The following is a 24002-nucleotide window of genomic DNA, read 5'->3' as shown; positions in this document are numbered from 1 at the left end:
GACTTCTAAATGTATGGAAAAAGTGCCTGAAAAAATGGTGTTAAGATACATAACAACTCCCTTTTCCTTTATAAAAATGGCAAAAACAATGTTTTATATTGTTCTGGACAATGATATTTAAGGTCAAATTGATGTATTCACAATAAAAAACATAGTTAAATAATGGTGTAACTATGTACCGCAACTTTTAAGATTTTTTGATGTTAATTTTTTCGGGCGATTATCGAGGTAAATTTTCCAGTTAACGAATTAGCGATTAGCTTCGCTAAATTTCCAGTTTGAGGTGCCCACCACTGTTGAATTTACTAATACCTATGTTGAACTTGTCAGTTCGTTTACCCACTGCAAGAAATGTCACTAACTCAAACACAACTCAATGCTAAAGTGTAATGTTTTCGTAAAAAAAAAGATTTGAAAAAGACTTTATTTCATTTCACGGATGTGAAACACTTGAATGGAACGAGTGGATTTTTTCCAGTGTAAAAAACTTTGTATAAAATGTACAAAACGGTACTCGCTCCAGGGATATATGTTTTTTACATATTTTCCGGGATAATTACGTGCACAATACCTATAAACACATTTACTCTTGATTTTTATGCTTTTTACTGGTTGAAGCTCAGTATCGAGCTGAAAAATGGTCGATACGGTTTTTTTTTACTTTAGAACAATGCTTTTTACTGAGGCCAGCCGATACGTTTCGTTTTCATACTTCTTCCACCAAGTTTATGCATTCATACTTGTTGGAAATATAAACTGCATTGCAACCGAAAGATGGAGCTTTACTGTGGGGCTCAGCGACTTTGATCCGCTACCAGCTGTCGTTTGACATCCACCACATCCACTAAAGGTGAATCATTTCAAATGTAACCAGCGTTGCCATTGTGCCAGATAAAAAAAAGGTCATCACTTTCAATTCTGCCAGGAATTTTATCCAAAAATGAGTGACAGATTTTTGCCAGACTTTTTATTTTCGTTTTGCCAGGTTTTATTCAAAACTTAGTGGCAACGTTGAATGTAACGGATATTTCTACTTAGCTGCGTAACTTGATTCGATAGGGGTGAAGTCAAGGCTAGTAAAATTTGACACTCGAGGTAAACTAACAAAACATTACGCGACAGTTGCGCCTTTTTTAGAAATCCCGGTAATTTTAAAGTAAGTTTCAAGTCTTTAAAAATCTACAACATGCTCTAGAAATTATATCGAAAAATTTTAAAAAAATTGAAAGAGTCATTGAAGTGGGAAATTGGTTGTTTTTACTGTTAAAAAATATGTATCGTCGATAGTTTCGAGGGCAAATCAACACTGCATTGTTTTTTATTTTCTATTTTTTAAAGTTAATTTTAGGGGTAAACGTTTGAAGATAAAATAGAATTTATGTATAGGCTGACCAGATTCAGAAAACGGGACACTTGATAAAATTGATTTTTGAAAACTTTTACCAACCAAAGCATACAAACAATTATTCATTGCTTTGATGAACTTGATCGATCCTGAAGAGTGTGATTTTTTGCAATGAGTTCCTGAAATTTGTCACATGATGGTCGAGATTTTGACTAACAATTATCATGGTCTCAACTTTCAATCGCGACTTTCTCATCAATTCACTATAGGAGATGTCCTTCCAGTGGTACGGTACTGTCAGGAAGGCACAAAACGTACTCAGTAATATTAGAAAATCCTGGCTGCTAGGAAACTTATTTTCCATTTACGAAAATTTCAATGCAAAGTTCTATTCAAGATTTTTTCAAGGAGTATTCAAAAACGGCACAAAATGGCAAAAAACGGTAGATAAAACGGTACTGTCCCGTTTAAAACGGTACGTCTGGTCAGCCTATTTATGTAAGATTAACAAAAATAAAATTATCATCTTTGGCATACCAACAGCAATAACTACACTCAAAATAATTTTCACGTCATAATTACCGGAAAAGTTATGTGAATATTTTCACGTAGATTCTACGTAATTGTCATTTGAGTTCATCATGATCTGGTGAGATAATTTATCCTATGAATCTTATACAGCAGACATATGCATTTTATGTGAATTTCACGTAGAATTCAACTACCGGTAAAATGGAAAGCATTCGATTATCTACTAGATACTACGTTTGATACAACGTAAAATTTCCAAATTTTGTTTCCCCAATTCTTAAAAGACGGTAGATAGTTTTTAGAAATTATAGAAATATGTTGCTTGATAAATCGCACGGGCGTGCGAAATCGCCGATTCGTAAATGAATCAAACGACATAAAAACAGACAAATATTACGACATTTGCCGGCGATAACTATTGTAAGCTGCAACTGTTTATGTATAGGAAACTCCTCGACCTTTGAACTAAATCTGTGTGAAACCTGTAAGCTCAAGGCTCGATGTCAAATTCGTACGGTTTTTCGAAAGCTCACTTATTGGCAAGCCGTCGAGAAATTGTATTTTATTGTTAGAGACTGAGTTAGACAACAGCTTCGCCATTTTGATTTCTGTGTATTTTCACATAGAGAGTTCACGCGATACTTCTTCTATGACATTCTGTTAGACGTTGCCAAGTTCACGTAGATACTACGCGATAAAACATTGTATGCATGTGATTTTCACGTAGATGTTATGTTTGTCACATAAATCATGCAAAATGACAGAAAATGAATAAGTACAGAAAATTTCACGTAACAATAATGTGAAAAATATTCTGAGTGTACGCTTGTATAGATACATAATTGAGTTTCATCACTTATTTTATTGTATTCTTTCACGTAATCTAAACAATGTAGTCACAATGATAGATTGTAATTTATACAGTATTTGGAGTAGTTTTCTGTTAATGAAATCAACATGATTACGGCATCACATTCCATGGAGTATAGGATCCTGGTTCTGCCTCCTGGAACTAAAAGATAAAAACAGAAAAGGGTTCAAGATTTCAGTTCAGACATAATAATAGAACAATAATATTTCCATCTCACCTTCATCGTAATGCTATCCTGACACGCAAGTCGAATCCTGGCCGATGTGGCAGGTGAAACCAAGTTGAAATCGTCACCCAAATTCTCCTCCTTCCGAGCGGCTGTAATGGCCTCGCGGATGGCGAAGAAAGCTGACGACGCTAGAAACAGTGGAGGCTCTCCAACAGCTTTCGAAGAGTAAACCGCCCTGGGATTCGGAGCTCCCGTCAACAGCGACACGTTAAACTCACCAGGAATGTCGGCAAAGCCGGGAATCTTATACACTCCAGGTCCCCGCGAGTACACCGTGCCGGTTGGAGAATACACCATTTCCTCCAGCGTGAAAAGACCGTAACCCTGCATAAATCCTCCCTCAATTTGTCCGATGTCGATGGCTGGATTGATACTAGACCCTAGATCCATTACAATATCCGTGCGAATAACTTGATGATCACCGGTTAAGCAATCGATTTCAACTTCGGAGCACGCAGCTCCAAACGTGAAATAGTTAAACGGGTTTCCAGCGTTCGTCGCAAAGTCGTAGCCGATATCAGGCGTGGCGTAGAATCCAGTTGCCGATAATGATACGCGATCGAAGTAAGCTTTGGTTACCCACAAGTTCCAATCTCCATCGGGGTACTGTTTACGGTAGGGTTCCAACCGGTCGTAGATAATCTTACAGGCGTTGACAACAGCCATTCCATTCAAGTCCGATCCAGCACTGGCCGCAGTCGGTGGAGTATTGGGTACTTTGTCCGTAGATGTTTCCGAAATGTGTATCTTTTCGAATGGTATTCTCAGGGTCGTTGCAGCAACCTGAATCATCTTGGTGTACAACCCCTGGCCCATCTCTGTTCCTCCGTGTGACAGTAGCACCGCTCCGTCTTGGTATACGTGAATCAGGGCACCGGATTGGTTCAGGTGGACGGCTGTAAAGGCTATTCCAAACATGGTCGGTACCACATCGATACCACGCTTTCTACATCGGTGCTGCTTGTTGAACTGCTCGATCTCGGTTCGGCGATTGTGGAAATTTGATGATTGGATAACTTCGGACCAACATCTGCAATGATAAAATATAAACTTGTCATGTTATGTTATTGTAGGAAAAAATGTGGCGCAGTATTGTACCTTCGTACATTGCAGTTAATGATGGGTTCATTATAGTGCGTTTTGTCCCCCTCCTGGTACAGGTTGAGTTCGACTAGTTCGACATAGTCTCGTTTTAAGCTCCGAGCTACATGTCTCATCATAGTTTCAGCAGCCAGCATGCCTTGGGGTCCTCCGAAACCGCGGAATGCGGTATTCGAGGGAAGATTCGTCTTGCAAACCCATCCCTGTACTCGTAAGTTCGGAAACTTGTAAGCGTTTTGAATGTGGAACATGGCACGTTCAAGAACCTGTCAATAAATAAAATTTACTAATACGCGTTTGCGAGACCTTTTTTCAGGTGTGCCTACCGAGAAGGACAAATCCATGGAATATCCCGCGTTGTTGTACGCCTTAAAATCACCCGCCAGCAGTCGACCGTCTTTATCCACACCGACTTTGTAGGTAAAGTAGAACGGATGGCGAGTGCCGGTGATAGCCATATCTTCATCACGGTCCAGCATACAACGGACAGGTCTTCGAAGTGTGTAAGCTGCCAGGGCAACCGGAACGGCTAGCATTGCAGCTCGCGATTCTTTACCCCCAAACCCACCTCCCAGGCGTTTCACCCGAGACACAACTTTACACGATGGCATTCCCAAAGCGTGTGCCACGTGCTGTTGTATCTCGGTTGGATGCTGCGAAGAGCTAAACACCTCGATTTCGTCGGAATCCTTAGGAACGGCAACGCATGCTTGGGTCTCTAGATAGAAGTGCTCCTGTCCCCCTAGTCGACAGAGGCCCTCCACAACATGGGCAGCTTGCCGGAATCCTTCGACTATATCACCCTGCACGATCTGTTTTGGATAGCCAGGATAGAAGGACTGCTTTTCGATGGCATCTTCGATAGTCACGATAACTGGAGACAGTTCTTCATAGGCAATTTTGACTTTCCGAGCGGCTCTCTGAGCGATAGTCTGATCGTCCGCTACAATCGCACCGATGATCTGCCCTTGGCTGGTGACTAAATCCTTATAGAATACGTATTCATCGTGGAACACTGCTCCACATCGACTGTTTTCGTCCGATAGGTCTTTTGCGGAGAAAAATCGATGAACTCCGTCAATTGCTAACGCTTCCGAAGGATCAATCGAAAGTATTTTAGCGTGGGCCTTCGTGCTGGTTACCAGCGCCAAATATAACTCGTTACTGTATTTCGGAATGTCATCGCAATAGACCGCCTCCCCGGCAACCTGTTTGAATGCTGAAGCATGAACCTTTGGTCTTCGAATTGGATCCGTTATGGGTTGACTCGTAGAAACTTTCTCGAACAGTTGCGCACTTTTAGGATCTAGGGTGTGGAAAGTGTGTGCACCACTTTTCTCTCGCTCTGGAACTGGCTCCCGTTTTGGGATTTGTTCCGATAGTGTCTCGCTGATGGTGAGATACGCTTTGAAAAATAAACTCAATGTTAGTGATCGGCGATAAAGGATCATTCCTCCCGGGGCGCTTGGACTTAGAGGAAGTTCTTCTACCAATAGATTGTTCGCCTTTTCTACCAAATCATGGTCCCATTTTCGTCCAACCAAAGCCTGAGCCGTTTTCTTAGCAAGCACCGTCGTTGGTGCCATACCACCGAAAGCCATATGAATTTGATCCACGATGTCCGTGTCGGGTTTGAAGAGCACATTGAAAGCTCCATTCACAATGGCGATATCGTCGTCACGACGTTTCGCTTGCTTGAAAGCCACGAAATGATGGTTTTTGTTCGTTTTCGGAACGAAAATGGACACCAGCACCTCGTGCGGTTGGATTGTGTTTCTGCGATAGCCCGTGAAAAATCCATCTCCCATGTACACTTTTCGATAACCGCCATCCAAGCTAGCAACTTCTAACCTGAAAATTGAAACCCACCGTTAGAGAGTTTCTCTTCGCATTACCAACATTCACACTTACTGTGTTCCCGCAGCAGTGAAAATCGGATTGAGGTCTGAAATTGGACTGCCAGTCATAATGTTTCCACCCACCGAAGCCACATTCCGAATTTGTTTCCCGGCAAAATAGTGCAACATATCAACAATCGCCCGGTACAATCGGGTTTCACATTCCGGCCTGGCTGCAATTTCTTCCCGCATAACACGTTCCATCTCCATCAGGGTCACCGATGAACCGATTTTCAACCCCTCGGCTAACTTTTCAACGCGGGTCATTTCCACAATCTGTGTCGGGTAGGCTAGCACCGGGTATTCGAAATGCTTGAACTTAACCTCAACTCCCACTTCGGTGTTACCAACGATGATTTTCGTTTCCGGGTGTTTCTTCTTGAGAGCAAGCAGCTGATCAAGCTTCGTTGGCCGATACCAGCTGGTGGTTTTTGAACGAAACAACAATGCTTCCGCGTCCAACGTTTTGGACAGTTTCAGTTCTGGGGGAAAGATCGGCTCCTGGGACGAGTCGAATGGCGTGAATTCACTCACATCAAACAGTTTATCGTCGACTTCCGTCCCACAACCGTTAGCGCTTCCGTTCATATTCTTACAACATTTGTCTCCCATAGCACAGGACCCATTTTGCAGGCCACCAAACTCCTGCGTGAAGGTTTTGTACCCTTCGATAATCGGTCTGTAGCCTGTGCATCTACACAAATTCCCCTGGAAGGCCACCTCCAGCTCCTTCATCGTTGGTACTGGCGAGCTGCGGAGAAGAGCGTACATCGACATGACAATCCCGGGCGTGCAAAAGCCACACTGCGATCCATGGGCCTTAGCAATTCTTTCCTGCACCGGATGCAGACGAGTTCGAGTGCTTCCGATTCCTTCCACCGTGGTTACCGACATACCGTGTACCCCGCAAACCGGTGTAAGACAAGCGTTGGCAGCCACGTGAAGAACACGATCGGTCTTACGATCGACTTTCGAGATCATCACGGTACATGCTCCACAGCCACCTTCGGCACAACCCAGCTTGGTCCCGCAGAGGCGCAGCTTGTCCCGTAGGTAGGTTAGCAGCGTACAGTCCGGGTTTGGGTTACTGTCAACCACCTACAATTGAAAATGTTGTGATTAGAATTTGATAAAAGTTGCACTTAAACCGTGTAATCGAAATGTCAATGACAAGTCAATATGAAATCATTTCAAATCATCAGCAAATCTTAAAAGATTTAAAAATCCATAATTAAAAATCAATATTTGAAAAGCATCATCCAAAATCTTAAGTAATTTACATTTAAAACTAACTGAAATATAAATTATAAATTAAATTATAAAAAATCAGCACAATATAAAAGTCAACAAGAGGTTATCAAGAAATTGAAATACATCAAAAGCTTTCCAGCTAGTCATCAAAAGAGCTACACAATTTAACATAATTACAGAGAACTCAACAGTTGAGAAATTCGGACAGAGTATTCGACAAGTCGTCGGTAGTTTTGTTAAGAATTAGATCGATTCAGCTAGTTAGTGTTCTTCAAAATAATAAACTGACATTGTCAAACAATTTTACCGAAAGAAAAAAAAGCATACAATGTCTTTTTTAGATTATCATCAAGAAAAAATAGAAAGATCAACTAAAACCTGACGACAAATCAAGAAAATAGAAAAGAATGATTGAAATGGTTGAATAAATTGAAATAAAGTTCACAAAAATTTTTTCGGCAACAAGTGGAAACGATCAAACATGAGTTTCTTGGCCATAAAAAAATATCCTTTCTGAGGTAATAAAAATTGTAAAAAAGTGGTGGTTTCTTGGTTACCATTGTATTTTTAGCATATTTTTTATGATTATTGATGTTTAAATATTTTTTCATAGAATTTTCCAAAATTAAAAAACAAATTATGATTATGTCCATAATATAAAAAAGCTGCCAGAAACGGTATTCAATTGTTCTAAAGGAAATGAAAGCTATAAGAAAAATTAAATAATTAAACGATAAAAAAAGTGAGGATCAAAAACGCTGCGAAGGACGATTAGGCCTAATACGAAGAGTTATTTAGTGTCTTCCATAAACCATCGCAAAATCACGAAAATCACCTAATTGACATTTTAATTAATGGCATGAATAATGGAAGCATCATGAAAAAATAACCGAATAATGTGTCATTAGTGAACACCTGAGAGTGAACACCGATAGAAGAGCGACGCGCTTGATTGCGTCCAAAATAGTAGGCAGAGGCGCGTCGCCCAAAAAAAAAAAAACAAAATGTATTTTTCTTTGCTAATCGAATTGAATCAATAAGTCATAAACAGAGTTCAAATTGAGTTACATTACAGTTCTATCATTTTTGATTTGTTGAGTTTTCATGTAAGTGACTTTCATTCCTTTTAAGTAGCTACAATTTTCTGGGCCCCTGGGGATTGCCCGATAGGCCATCAATCTGATAAAGTAACGGTTGGTGTATTTATGATCTCCGTGCTCGGTGTACTGTCACGTGATTTGTAGGCTGTGTGTGTAAACACAGGCTTGAAGTGTTTTATAACTCATCAGTACTAAGTAATTGTAACGTCTTATTGGCGGTTGATTTACTAGCAATGAAAGCAACGTTATTACCATTTGAAATCATACATTACAATGTTACAATTCATATTGAACTCAACTGCCGTAAACAGATCCCGATTCTGGGTGAACACTGCGACTGACGTGATCGATCATCATAACAATCTCGGTGAAGGTTTCAACCAATCAAACCGAAGCAAAAAATAGGTGTTGAAAGCAACAACATATGCCCTGCTGCTCGCCTCGAGATAGTCAATCGTCGCGAATTAGAGGAAGCATGTTCAGTGCTGATAAGGCAAACCTCATCTTATGACAACAAACGAAACGGATTGAATAAATGATAAGTGACCTACACTCACACGAGTGGCAAACTTTCCAACTTGTCTTGAAAATGATTATATTTCATAAGCTTACTTTGAGATGTAAGCCTCTCGTTACTTTTGCTTTCGTTCCGCTCCGGAAAGATTCGAACAGATACTACCCTAGAGTTGCTGCCCTGAGACGTAGTTACCTTTTTGCCATTGACGAAAAAAATCAGAGGCTGTTGAACCTGAAATTCGCCCAGGATTATATTCTCTTGATCCGACGAAGGCATTCTGCAACCGTTGCAGTGCTGATAGCGTTAGAAATGGACACTCAATCTTAAAATCGGTTGATAACGTCGCGAACAACGTCAATTGTCTTCACAGGCGATAGGCTGTTTCGTAGGTCAAAAATAAAGCTGAAAAACACACACTTGTGATTGCCACTGAGGCCCGATGGGTACACCTATCTATCCGTACGATTTGAGAGCTGCCGAGAGACTGGTTTCCTTCAGTAGGTTCAGTTGATTTTTACTTCACTTTATCTCGTTGGTGTGGACGGACCTAAATACCTCCAATACACTTGAGAACAGAACAGGAGAAATACATTGAAATCAGAGAAATAAGTTAAAGGACGGAATCAGTTTGATTGTTGATAACAAATTTTTTTTTAGATGCATATAAATTTCAAATGATAATGATGACCACCAAGGAAGAAGAAGAAGAAGATCATGATGAAATGAATAGTCATGGTACAAAACCAATCAACTTATTTTGTTAGATATGATGATGTATTGGCATCTTTTATCAGATTGTTGAGAATCTGATTTTTTTATTTATCATTTACCTGAAGAAAATATTTTGTAAAACAATAATGTTCGGCATTTTTTCAATAAATATATTAAGCTCATAAAATTGGAATCAAGCCAAAACTTTTGTAATGGTTGATAAATTTGACAAAAGTAGTTCACCTTCAATTTAATACGGTCAGTATTGAATTATTAGAGCTTTGTAAACTACATATCAACAATAACATCTATAGACAAATGAGGTCCATTACATACATGCATACGCAATGCTAGAATGAAAAATGGATGGTTTTAGGAAGCATTCTTTTCAAAAGTTGAATGAAACATTAAATGCATTATGTATACGAAATCTTCATTGGAATTGATAAATTGGTTCTTTGCATTTACTTTTTTTGGATTACTGTAAGTCTATGTAATTCGAATGTATTTGTATATGTATTTTTTAAATTGTGTATTTTTTCGAAAAGACAAAATTCCATACTATCTACAACTTTGCCGAAGATCTAACAACCGTTTTGGCTCTGAAAATATTTGTAGTCATCTATACTTCCCACCTGCATTTTCAGCAAGCCGAGAAAAACGCATTTTTGTATGATTTTATAACATTGCTTCTTACGAGATGGGACAATATGTTTGGATGTTTTCCAGCAGTTTTTCAGAACAAAGTTGTTGAGCTCATTCATTGTTATGAAACTATGCAATGTTAGCTACCATTTTCGCGTAATAACTCAATTTTACTGAAAATGCAAATGAGACTGATTTGCTATGCGCGGCAGTTTATTTTCTCAAAATAGCATTTGAAATAGCTTCTTCAAAATGAGTCGTGTACCAAAAAAATAAACCAATAGCTCAAAACGGTTTCATTTACCCATAGAAACATCTGGTTGTCCGACTTTCGCTAGAAAACCATTCCCCAGAAAATAAAGTGCCGAAGGATTTTTCCCAGAATGAACCACTCTCCGGAATACTAAATCCCAAAATGTACTAGTCACCAGAGTTCCAAACACCCGAAAGTACTAGTTACCAGAAAACCGTTCCCCAGAATGCACTAATGCCCAGAAAAAAACATTTGTATTTGTTTACATTTGAAATTATTTGAAAATTTTAGTAAAAAGAAATTGTGATGAAATAATAGTGTAATAATAATATAATACAACTGTCTACTATTTGTAATAACTAATGTTATAATTAAAAGATAAAACGATTTTGTAATATATTAATACAATTGCCAATATTTGATCCTCTAACGACGTAATGTGCTCATCTGCTGCTGTCAAAATTTCCTTTAATTTGGTCTCTCTACTGACTACCTTTTTGCAACAACGTCTGACAGTGGCTTCTCCTTGCAGATGCCGCAGATTTTCAGCGGATGACGATTGTTCCTCCTCCCTGAATGCACGAAGTACAGCGTAAAATTTCAAATCACCGACGTCTTTCAGGAACTAAATAAACTTGTTGTTGTATTTACCCCTTCGATGTTATTGAATTTTCTTGGTCATTTAACGTATTTGATCTTGTAGAACAGAATTCTGGAGGGAATCTGGGCTGTGCGCCGAAAACTGGTGTCATCGATTGTGACCAGCGTTGCCAGGTCATTTTTTAAAAAATCTGGATAAGGCAAAATAAAAATCTGGCGGTCATTTCGTGGGGTGAAAGGTTAATTTTTCGGATAAAAGTCTTGAGGTACGCAAAATTTGAGGTGACAAAATTGCAAAATTTCGCGCCAAAATTGAAGTGATGACCTTTTTGCGGAACAGAGAAAATAAAATCTGGATAAAATCTGGATCATACATGAAAAATCTGGATAACTGGACATCAAAGCTGTCTACCTGGATACATGTTAAAAAATCTGGATAATCCAGCTAAATCTGGATACCTGGCAACGCTGATTGTGACACTGATGTTCGGTAGGGATGTGCGATACTTTATCGATGCCGCGGGTATCGATACTTTTGTTTCGATATATCGAGTACTTGGCATCGATGCTTCAGCAAGCAATTTTATCGGATATCGATATATTTTCATTTGATACTCGAAAAATATCGGAAGAAAATTCGCGTTGGCGGTGTTGCTGATATTTGCATGTGAAAACATGGGAAAGAAGGGAGGAAATATTCTTTTGTTGTCACGCACACTATGACAATTACATACGAGATTTCCCGCAGGTGCAAAAACCCTTGAAAATCTCTTCTAACGCTCTCAACACCGTCAACGCGAATTCGTGGAATTTGTGCGACGAAGAGCAAACAAAACAGCGCGATTTTTGTATCTTTCTCAAAGCGTGGCTTTGAAGCATGCACACGTAAATTCGCTATCGATGAACTGAAAAGTTTACAACACAAATTGGTTTTTTGTGAAAATGTTTTTTTTTATTTTTTCTACTTCTTACATGCCCGACGAAGATAGTTTTAGCACGAAAAGATTCAGCGATTTCTTTACTTAGAAATCAGTGCCAACGGTGCTAGGAAAAAAAAATTACCTTCGGAAAACCGGTTTTTCGAGATATGCTCCGAAACTAAAAAAAATTATGAATATTTGAACAGAATTTTAACAGTCATTGGTTCAAAGTTCATAAAATTACTTTCACAAGTCATCTTTATGGTTTTGGGTGTTATGGGATATGCCCCCGAAATATTCCTTCCAGAACAGATCCTACTGGGGCTTTTAGTGGCCATAGAAACAATGAAATACCAATAATACATCCAATATTTTCAGAACCACGATAATCGCTCTTTCGTTTTTATGATGATAGTTGCCTTAACGATAGGGTTACCATTTCGTCGGAGTTAAAAATCAGGACAATTTTTTTCCAGCAAAAATTTGTTCTAAGCTATTGTTATTTTTTGAGGTATCAATAAATAAAACACATAATTTGAGATTTGCACTTCAAAATACTCCAAAAGCCTCATATTTATCGTATTTCTCGAAAGATTCAATTTTGCAACTTTGGTTAATTAGGCGTTAGTAGATACCTCAAAAAATGCAACACTAGTAAACTGTTTGAAATAAACATAATTGTCAAAAAACGTTTAACGATTTCAACGACTAATTTCTCTCATTAACAGCGAATTTCTTTATTCCACTGTGTGCGGGCAAAACTGCCGAGGAATAATGAAACGTCATCGCCATTTAAAACGCAAGTAAGAAAGTGATGCCAGTGATTGTTTACGAACTTATCACGTGCGATGGTGGGTTGAAGCTGACAAATTTCACAGTGCGCTTCGGGCAGCACGGCAAGTCAAAACTGGGCCAAAATCGAGCGAAAAAAGAAGGGTTTTGACAGCAGTTAGTGCGCTTCCAGGTCGAAACGAGGTGAGCTGGTGAAATAAAGAAATTCGCTATAAGATTCAACCATGGGCGCAACTACGGGGGGGCTAGGGGGGGCTGAAGCCCCCCCTAGAAAGTGTTTAGCCCCCCCTAGAATTTCCCAGAGAATGATTGTATTCAATATATCTACATTCCATATTACTTATCAGAGCATCAAAATCAACACAAATTGAGATGTCGTCATTCATTGGCTAAGAACTAGTTCTGCACCCAGAATCGATTCTCAACCCTTGCTCTCTTACTCACCTTACCAGTCAGACGAGAGCTGTAATAACTCGTGATGTATCAAGAAGTCGCCATTTTACTTGGTTTTGGGCTGTGTTTCACCCGTTCCCCAGACGTCTCATGACTCGCAAGTCTCTTTCGATCTGGTCGAGCCATCATGCACGCTGCGCCCTTTAATTTCTTGTGCCGGTAGGGTTTCTGAAGAGAAGTGATTTCACAGGGTTGTCGTCGGGCATTCTTACGATGTGACCGGCCCACCGCAACCTGTTGTCTTTCGCCAGGTGTGCAATGGGGTTCTCTCCAAGCAGCGCTTGTAGCTCATGGTTCATGCGCTGTCGCCATTATCCGTCGTCCGCTTGTGCTCCACCGTAGATAGCCACCTTCTGTGCGCCGATAGGCACCTCCTGTTCGAAAACACCAAAAGGACTTCCGTAGAGGACTACCGGTTATATCAGGGTTTTGTAGTTTTTTGTATCGAAGTGGTCATGTCCGATCATCACCGTGATAGGTGCGTACGTTCTTAATGTCTGAGAATAACGGGCCGTCGTTGAGAACGTGGTCAATTTGTTTTGCTGCACGTTGGTCGAGGAAAGAAAGGACTTTGGACTGCTAATCCGCGGGAAGCTGCGAAGTTGGTGCATAGCAGGCTGTGCGGGCCGATAACCGGCTTATATAAGTCTTTCCTTCCGTTCATGTCCCCAACGACGATCTTGATGTCTCTACGCGAGCAGCTATCGTGCCTTGCGGCCACAAATCCACCGTACCTTCTCTCCTTTCCGTCAAAGCTCCTGGAGCGCGACGATCCGGGATCCGGGTCGTTAAGCGATCTACTGTTACATGTACTGAGCTTCTAATCGTCGTCCTTAAGCAGGTATTAGACGACGCAAATATTTGCTATTTTTGGTACGATTTTTATTTGCACAAAATAAATTCTGTATTAAAAAATAGCAAATATTTGCTTCGTCTAATGCCTGCTTTATTTCGTCGGCTGGGTTTTGAATTCTTGATTCTCCGTAGTATGTTGATTTTAGTATGCTGCCTTACTAGGGCTGCGATGCCTAGTCTCGCGACGGAGCTGCCGCCATAGATGTAGCTGGCGAGATACCGCAATTCATAGTTCAACCGTCCGGTCCGGATCAGTCGTTGTTTGAGCCGCCCCTAGCCTGTGGGGTAGACGCGCAGACAAGCTGCTCTCTAAGGAGAACAACTACCCCTTCCTGTCAGCATACGACCAAGTTCCCACCGGTTCACCGGTTTTTCCTTGGTTGCTCGTATCCCAGTCGGTACCACGTGGAGGTAGGAATAGGGCATTATGCCTTGAACCACACTGGGCTCTATTTTAATCTAACTAGTACGGGTGAACTGTTAAAAAACACTGCCCAGCCGTTTACCAAATCTGGCTCTCCTCAATAACGAATCAGTGTTGCTGAAAGAGCTTGGCGTTGACGGTGTGTTCAAGATATTCAGTACATCTTCGGAGATTCTATCCCTAAGTCCCTAAGGAGATTCTATCCCTAAGTTTTAAGCGTTATTTAATAAGCATATACAAACTCTTTTTTCTCTTTTTTAAAATGACATACATGAAAACTAGCCCCCCCTAGAAATTTTCCTTAGTTGCGCCCATGGATTCAACCAAAGAAAAAAATCGTTCGAAATAAGTTCGTTTCTTCCTGGAGTCAAGATGAAAGTACTGGACAGTTTGCTTCCTTTTTGAATATCCGGTATAATTCAGAAAATTCAGGACAAATGCTAAAATATGAAAAATAAATCAGGACGCTCCAAATAGATCTCAAAATCAGGACATGACCTGCTAAATCAGGACGGATGGTATCCCTACTTAACGATGAGTGCTTTCATTTACAGTAGTGTTGGTTTTTCCTGACTGTCCGTGATACTTATCACTAGAATCGACAATCGGAAAATCGTCGAGAAAATGAATATTAATAAAATATGAATGATTGTCCCTAGGTTTTTCTTGTTGCAAATCTTTCATTTATATATCGTTTAATCTTTGGAGTGAGTCACAGCTACGATCCTTTCATCGTAGATAATCTCTGGACACTGTTGCGCCGGAAGGTTGGTGTTGTTATTCGAACCAACAAGCAGCATATTTTTCAACTGCTGCGTTTGTGTTTTTATGTGAATCATGACCTTCACCAATCGCATGTTGTCTTCTAGTTGATTTCCATCAACTCCCCGAAATTCAAGGAATTTACGTTTGATTGATTCCATTTGAATTTACTGTTTTATCTATCACCGTTGAAAATATATGATCCATTTGAAAATTTGGAAAATTGATTATGCTTATAAACAAACCGATGCAACTCTCTCACAAGCAAAACTGCCTGATTCTCGGTTTCGTTCGTTTTCTCGTTCTGCATTTCACCCGTTTCGATATTGCGATAATATTGAAATATCGCTACTTTCATTGCGATATATTTGTTACTTGATATCGAATCGTTTCAATATATCGCGATACCAAATATCGATACCTTCGCTTCCGATTCCCATCCCTAATGTTCGGACAATACCCAAGCATTCAGTCACGTCTTGCGGATCCAAGATAATTAAGGATTGGGCTTGTCGAAACGTTCTTTGTATATTCCCCGCTTAGTCCACTTTTTTGCATACACTTCCACCAGATTTTTTGTTGGAAGTAGCAACCAAATTGTGCCGCATCAGGGAATACTTTTAATATGGCTTTTATCTCGGCAGCCTCAGAGTCTGTTAGAACGATGGGGAGTCTTAGTTCAATGCCGTTATCGACTGCGACATTTTTTATTAAATTTTTCGGGGAGTGCCATCTAGCACAGATATGCTCGCCTGATTTAGCCTGGTCAAATTTGTTATAGTCATGAATATTATCAGACGGCCTTCTCCAACCTGAATATTGTTTAACAAAAACTCCCGACCATCGTAGGCTTTTGTGAAATTTTCATCGATCACATCGTAATCGGCCGGATCTACTGCCAGGTGACCCCTATGACGTTGTAGCTGGCATTGTCGTTTAGCATAGTTGTTTGTACCTATTGAACAACGATTTGCGGAAAATATATTTATTGTTTTATAAGTAGCAAAGAAAAATTATGAATGTTCGTTGCATTTTTTTAAATTAGGATTTTTTTCCTTCTAAAATTGAAATAAAACACACTAAAAAAAATTTTGTCCGATCGAAATTTGTACATAAACACTAAATTTTGATTCACAAAATAAGAGATGAATTCCAGACTACTCCGTGATTAGGTCGAAACTTACAATGAAAACAAAACTCAAGAAAGGCAAACAAAGTTTTCAATCACAAATTCAAATACTAAATAACGATTCAACAACATACCGTACTGCCTCAAATTTCGAACACTTGAACAATGATGTAGCTTCTTGCACTAAAAAATCAACGAAAAATGAACTTTATTGTCGATCTTAATCGGTTCAACATATTGGTTATTCTGTTTGTGTTGCAAATATATAAATAGATTCAAAGATGTTTTGTTTATGAAATTAACAATAATTTAGAACTCGGCTTTGATTCAAATTCCAAACACTTCAGTGTAATCACTAAGGGATAGATAGGCAAACCGTCTCAACACTGACTGTCACTTTTGTCAACGCCTGCTGGTTCCCTGAAAGTGGTCCTATAGGAAAGAGCTATACATCAAAGGGTAAAGGACATTCCAATGAACGAAATGAAATATAATAATCATACTTTTCATCACACTAGTTATAATAATTCGACTTTTATTGTGAAGTGTTCGAAGTTTGAGACTGTTCGAAGTTTGAGTCAAAACGGTATTTGTCATATAAATATTCTAATAAAAATCGCATGCATTGTGCATAAGGTAAAAAAATCGAATGTCAAAAGTCGTTTTTTCCGATTTTCAGCTGGAATGGTAATATTGTTTCGCCTTTTACAATGCACCTTATTTCGATCTGCTTGACAGTATCGACCTTTAACATGCGCTTTATTTTGATCTGCTCGACAGTACACACCAAATTGGGTTGTTTAGTTATTGTCGATTGCGGGAGAATTTATCTAGCAAGATGCATGAAAAACGCCGTAGAAGTGCGCGAGTATAACCAATCATGTTGGTGTCTTCTACAAAAAGTGCGCAAATCCAATTTACACACTTTCTGTAGAAGATATTACCGCGATTGAATGTACCCGCGCACTTCTACAAGAATTTTTCGCGCGAAAATTTGTCGCAATCAACAATATATCAGTTTTTTATATAATGTGAACGAGCTAAATTTTCTAAGCAAAATGTGATTTTCAAAAATTTTCTATCGTTTTTCTTCGATTTTTAAATCACGAATTAAAACTGCTCGAAATCGCTACAATGACAGTTGGTATATGGGCGAAATGTCATTGTAGCGATTTAGAGTGATTTTTTAATCCTAATTAAAAAATCGAAGGACAATAATAAAAAATTTTAAAAATCACGTTTTGCTCGAAAAATTACACATTTTTAGCTGATACATGAAAATAAGAAATCCGTGAATAGCTAAACAACCCAACTCCCGAAAGCCAATTTCAGTAATCTTTACTGAAATTCAACAATAAAATCCATATACTGAAATTTCAGCAATTTAACAGTGTACTGAAAATTCAGCAGCTCTTTTTGCTTTACTGACATTCAACAATCTTTACTTCAATAGACCGTTTAACGAGACGTTTCTGAACTCAATTCATGAATGAAATTTTGACAGAAAGCTCGGAACCGCTGACATAACGGACGTAAAAGCAGCATTTATATCAGCATCATCCGTGACACCTGTCAATTCGTAAAATGGTCTATAGATCATTGCACACGAAAATAACCTTACTTTTCTGACACTTCCCACGGGTTTGTTTACAAGGTGTTCTATTTACTTTTTATGTGATCGGAGTGAAAATGAATGATACGAGTACGAAAAAGATGAGAAAACTCTCAGCCTATGCGAATTCGTTACTATGATCTTTTGGTTTATTGTTGGAAACGCAATTTTTAACAAGAAACTTCCGCTTTTCTATTCGACCCGAAAATTTTTCTATGTAAACAAACCCGTGACAACTGTCAAATCTCTTTCTTCTTCTTGTTTTGTGACGTCATCGTGCAATGATCTCTTACCAAATATTCGGTATCTATCATCGACTGCTTCGTACTGCGGCTGTCAAAATGATGAAAAAAATAGTCTGTTGTCAATTTGTTCAATGCGCGTTGATTTATCAGGAAGAAATTTATTTGAAAAATGGGTCCGGACCTCGAGAAAGTGCTCCAGAACCTAAACGTCGACCGTCGCGACGTAGATAATCTGCTTGGTGAGTAGAACAGTTAATTATTCTCATATTTTCAGTTCGCTGTACGGTATTGGCATAAGTTCCTCGACCATCGGATGGACTTCGGCGGCGCATTTTACAATAAAAATGCTCATACAGTGATGATTTGCTCGTTGGGTGTTCGTTAGTTGGGGGTTCGTTAGTTGGGTGTTCGCTAGTTGGGCTGTCATCCAACTAAAAAGCACTCTAATGTCAGAATTCAACGTCATTCAAATGCATTTCAGGGGTCCGAAAAGTGAAAAAAGAATAAACTGAAATAATTTTGTTGAAAAAAAGTTGTAAACATGTTAAATTATTACGCTTAATCCATTCAGCATTGATAAGTTTGTATCTCAGCGCTATTAGCTGGACACTTCTGGCATTATCAATCGTGTTATTTGAAAGCACATGTTATTCATTTACAACATTTTGTGTGTAATTTAGAGGTTTATTGTTCGGTTGTTTGTTCTTTTATTTCTTCAACGCCTTCTCCGGAAATATCCAGCGTAGCGATCCTCCATTTTTTAAGCAAGAAGTAGAGTGATGTGCATGCGCTTCATCATTTGGCTTCTCGTTGGAGTTTTTGTATGGAAGAGTAATGACCAAATACATAAAATATTTACTACAGCAGCAAGACAGATGAGCAAAGTTCATTTTCTTTGACATAGTTTTACCGCAATGAAATTAGAAAAACTTTTCAAAGCAGGAAGAAAATAAACAATCGGCGCTCCTCTTTGGAAAATTTGCTCAGTTGTCAGTTCATCCAACTAACGAACACGATTCGCTGGTTGGGTGGCAGTCGTGCTCCAACCAACGAATTTCGGTTGTATTTGTACAATAAGTGTAAGATGAAATAAATCTTAAGAAAAAACCAATTTTAAACGTGTTTTCAAACCCATATGAAGAATTCTCGACTACTTTGTGATAAGGTCGTATGTCTAAACGTAAACAAAACGAGTGAGAGTTATATTCCTTGTTCTTCACAAGCACAAATCATCTCTCACTCGTTTTGTTTACGTTTAGACATACGACCTTATCACAAAGTAGTCGAGAATTCCCAATCACCTGATATTTCAGTGATCTGACGGACCTTTGCTGAATTCTATCAGCAAAGTACGGTCAAAATATGCGGCGGCCGACATCGCTTTATGTTCGGCAACGCTTTGAAAATTGCTGGAAACTCCATAAAAGTTTGTCAAACATCAAAGATGACTAGAACAAGATACCTGACTCTTGCAGAATTCATCGGACATGATTGTCGCTGTGCGTGAGCAAAAGTCGAACTAATTTATACACTGTTAAAATGATGTATACTTAACGTCAAAATCAACTGACGACAAGGCCAAGACATGACTGCTGAAAGGTGAAACAATTTTTTCAGTATCCATGTGGACGACTGTACGGTGCTGCCATCCGAAAAATGATAATAACGTGTACGAATGTTTAGTTCTCAAACATGAAACTGTCCAGAAGAATCAAGAATAATCGGCGCATCATTGAAAATTTAGCGTACCATCAGAAATTCTTGATAACCGCTATGAGCACGCTTTCCAGCCAAGTTGTCCACTCTTGCCGAGGTTGATAAAGCAAACATTGGGTGCCCCGGTGAACCTGACCATATGCACAATGGTGCTGAAACCTGGCTTGCGACATATCAAACTGTAAGTGTTGGTAGAATGGGACCTGAAAATAGATATAACCTCTCAATATGAACTCCCACTCTGTCAGTCAATTTCACACTTTTCTTTCGTACTTTGAAGTGCAAAAAATTTGGCAAAAGCATTAAAATGACATTATTAATGATCTGCATGTTATCTTAAGCATCGAACTGACCAAACTGCTACACCTTTTTCATATACAACCTTGAACAGCTCAACGATCGATGACGGACTATGCACGATTAATCGGTTTTGCTCATAGTGAGAATTTAAGTCATCAGATGGCAGCACTAACCGTTGGAAATCGGTCGTGTTCAAAATGTTTGAAAAATAGGAAGTTAGGTATCTTGTTCTAGTTATCTTTGCTTCCTTGTAATTGTCGGTTGTCCAAAACAATAAAAAACATTGTGTTTGCCATTTTTACCATGAAAAAGGGGAGTTGTTATATATCTTAACAGCATTTTTTCAGGCATTTTACTCATACATTTAGAAGTCACTGACAATGTTTTTCATGGTAAAATTATTGTCGGAGGTAGATTCAACAACAACAACGTTGTGCATTTCCTGTTCTCACTGCAAAATACATCGTAAATTTTTTTTTCGGGCAGTCAATAATAACTATGTTATATTGCATACTGTTTAAGCAACATCACATAATGGATTATAACTAGTTTATTCGTAGAACATTCTGATTGAAAACCATATCAATGCGGCTCTGCTGCATAGTCGAGGGCAAGGAATCAAGGCGGCTTTAAGTCAATGCTATTCAATTTCAATTGAAGTAAATTAAGAGTGCATACGCTTTAACAAACAAGTTCTTGAGTCGCATTTTTATCGGTGCTGTCTGAGATTATCATTTTCGGTTGTCAGTTGGAGCGCAAAATTCTAATTTTTCTCTGAAATCACAATATATTGCGAAATATTTCCAATATTCAATACTAAAAAGTATTTATCGTTTCATTTTTGGGCACCCCTCCATCTATATCATAGCTCATTGACGTTACATCAAGCGTTACATTTAGGGGGGATCTATCTGTCAAACATCGTGTAACCAACATATACGGCAACATGGCGTTTGTTTTGGTTTTTGTTCTTTTTGGTCATGAAATTGATCGATGTAAATTATTATAGAATTCGAACGTTTTATTTTATCAAAACTCGAGAAACCGCAAAAAACTTTCATGAATGTGTTGGTAATGATTTTTCCCCCATTATTATTCATAGTTACAAACATTTGGCCCAACGTCATGGACCAGAGTTGATCTGCGATAACGCACACATATATGAAATTTGACAACAGTGGATCCCCTCTGATTACATTATCGTTAGAGGGTGTCAGTTGACAGATAAACGATGAATTTCAAAATATATCAACCAATATCTTGTAATATTATCAGAATATTTTGCATGAAAATAAAGGTGTCTAGCCCCTAGGTACTACAGGCTTAACGATAACCCACACAGTTGTGACTATATCCCGAACTAGTTGTTTAGCAAGTTCTAAGCCTGTAGTACACTCTTTGTCTAATGGTCAAATATTTGACCTTCTGACATAATGTTCAAATTTATTTGACATCATGGTTGTTGTTTGCCCGTGTTTGCCCGTGTTTGCCCCATGTTAAAATCGGAGAGTGACAAATAATTATCTTTGACCAAATTTGTATCTGTCAAAATGAGACAAATATTTGACGCTCGGTCAAAGAGTGTACTACAGGCTTTATGGATAGCTCAACAGCTGATAAATTCAGCGAAATGTTCTACAAGTTTTTGGCAGGATTTTCACCACTGGTTTACGGTAGATCGATATATTTGCTGAAGATCGAAATATATGGTTAACATTTCCGGAATACTTCGTGATAAGGGCGAATCTAACAAACTGTAAACAAAATGAGATTATACCGAGAACGCATGAAGTGAACTACTATCTACCTTCAAACTTCGAAAAAATAATGTATCTCTTTTATAACTATTGAAAAGTTCGATGTTTGTTAAGGGCGAAAACTACTTTATATCAAAATAAAATAGAATGAAGAATAAGCCCTTTTTGCTGTTTACGTTAGTGAAAGGCGAAACTTGACTTCATCTTTATGAATGGGCGAAATCAAAGTTGTCAACAAAATAAACATCAAAAGCAAAGTGCGTACTCCAACACAATAACGTAAAACAAGGCGCATAGTAAAGGGCGATACTGTCGGACAGCTCAAAATAAGGCGCATAGTAAAGGGCGATACTGTCGAGCAGATCGAAAAAGGCGCATAGTGGAGGGAGATATTTTCGAGCAGATCGAAAAGGTTGCATAGTAAAGGGCGAAACTATAAATACTCGAATATACGATGTAAAGCGACTGAAATTCAAGTTTTAGGTTTACCATGTACAAAGCTAGAGCAATTTTGCTTTTATTAGAATATTTGGATGACACACATAATGTTCAATAGTTATTTAGGATTTGAATTAGGGATTGAAAACTTTGTTTGCCTTTTTTAAGTTTTGTTGTCGTTGTAAGATTCGCCCTAATCACGAAGTAGTCCGGATTTGCTGAAAACTTCACCGAGCTCGATCAGCTGTTGGTAAGTTTTCCAAGATAATTTAAGTGTGTACGCCGTGTTTACGTTATTGTATTGGAGGAATGCACCTTTTGCTTTTAATGTTTATTTTGTTAAAAAGTAACAACTTTGATTCCGCCCATTCATCAAGGTGAAGTCAAGTTTCGTCATGCAACTCCACCCCTTTGGCATCACGCCATGTTTCAAGGGCTAACATCTCAACATATGTAAAAACGAGATAGCATATCACCGCTTCTTTTCATACATCTTTATCTTACTGCTGACAGCGGGCACAAATGAATTTGAGCCCAGGACATGACTTCATTCCCAGCAAACAATTTTGTTGGTTTACAGCTTAATAAGCTATTATTCAGTAGATTTCGGCTGAACGGAGCCTAACAAGCTGTTATCCGACAGATTTGTTTGTTGGGTTGTCATCAGCGTTGCCAGATCGATTTTGTCGATATCTGGAAAAAATTAAATAAAAATCTGGAAAAAATCTGGATCGTCTTGAAAAGACGTTTTGCAGGAAAATTTTGTTTTCGTTCTGATTTTTTGTTTCCGTTCGAAAATATGAACATTTTAGATTCTTTTAAGGGGGGAGATTAAAGAAAATCTATAGCGAATCCAAGAAGTTAGAATTTTTTTGTCGTAGTAAGTATGCTCAAAAGAAACACAAAGACTTAGGGGTCGTTCACCAGTTATATAGAAAAAAAAAGGAGAGGAGGGGAGGGGTGGGGGTGGTTTGTACAATCTTACAATATCTTATTTTAGGAGATGGGGGATGGATTGATTCTTACATTTCAATTTAAATTGATTGGTATGTTTCGGATAGCTGAAAATCAAAGATTTAAAGAATTGCAATTTCGTAACAAAGAACAGTTTAATCAACAGTACTATTTTTATAATATTTATTTAACAGTGATAATTATATTTATTTGATAATAACACTTCGACATGTTGTTCACACATCCATGTCACGAACGTCATTCCCATACATTTTGCTTGAAGCCAATTTTCTCTGGCTCTCTGGCTCGATTTTACGTCAAAAGGCTGTCAGTGCTTTCGAAACAGCCGAATAAGCTTCGTTCATGCAAGATCAGCTGTTTCTGCAAGTGGTGTGTAGAAATCTAAAAAGCGAAGAATGTTTTTTTTGTTTCGTTCGTTTTCTAGATGTTGTGCCGGACATAAATAGATATGTCCAGACATGTTTCAACACGTTCTGGATCATAAATTCAATATTCATATTGATATGTATTCATTAAAACTTTTCACGCGAAAAAAATGTGCAACAGCCTATGCGGCACAATGAACGGAGCTT

The 24002-nt window shown here is 38.6% G+C and overlaps 1 protein-coding gene across 2 annotated transcripts; it reads right to left on the bottom strand.

The window, feature by feature from the left end:
- Nucleotides 1–2718: 2718 nt before the first annotated feature.
- LOC129730712 (xanthine dehydrogenase) lies at nt 2719–11213 on the bottom strand. Of its 2 annotated transcripts, none has more exons than XM_055690257.1 (7): nt 11104–11213; nt 10946–11024; nt 5989–7073; nt 4404–5928; nt 4075–4343; nt 2965–4006; nt 2719–2888 (listed from the first exon to the last, which is right to left on the bottom strand). In XM_055690257.1, exons 1-7 carry the CDS (start codon nt 11202–11204, stop codon nt 2838–2840), a joined length of 4152 nt encoding a protein of 1383 aa, XP_055546232.1. In that variant the 5' UTR covers nt 11205–11213; the 3' UTR covers nt 2719–2837. The 2 variants fall into 2 exon arrangements, with proteins under 2 accessions (XP_055546232.1, XP_055546233.1); XM_055690258.1 differs by adding an exon at nt 9036–9408 and having other exon boundaries at nt 10946–11208.
- Between the last annotated feature and the right edge of the window lie 12789 nt (nt 11214–24002).

Source organism: Wyeomyia smithii, chromosome 3 (genome assembly GCF_029784165.1).
Source record: "Wyeomyia smithii strain HCP4-BCI-WySm-NY-G18 chromosome 3, ASM2978416v1, whole genome shotgun sequence".
Taxonomy (NCBI): Eukaryota; Metazoa; Arthropoda; class Insecta; order Diptera; family Culicidae; genus Wyeomyia; species Wyeomyia smithii.
Note: the sequence above shows the minus strand (reverse complement) of the source record. Positions and strands in the feature narration are given on the sequence as shown.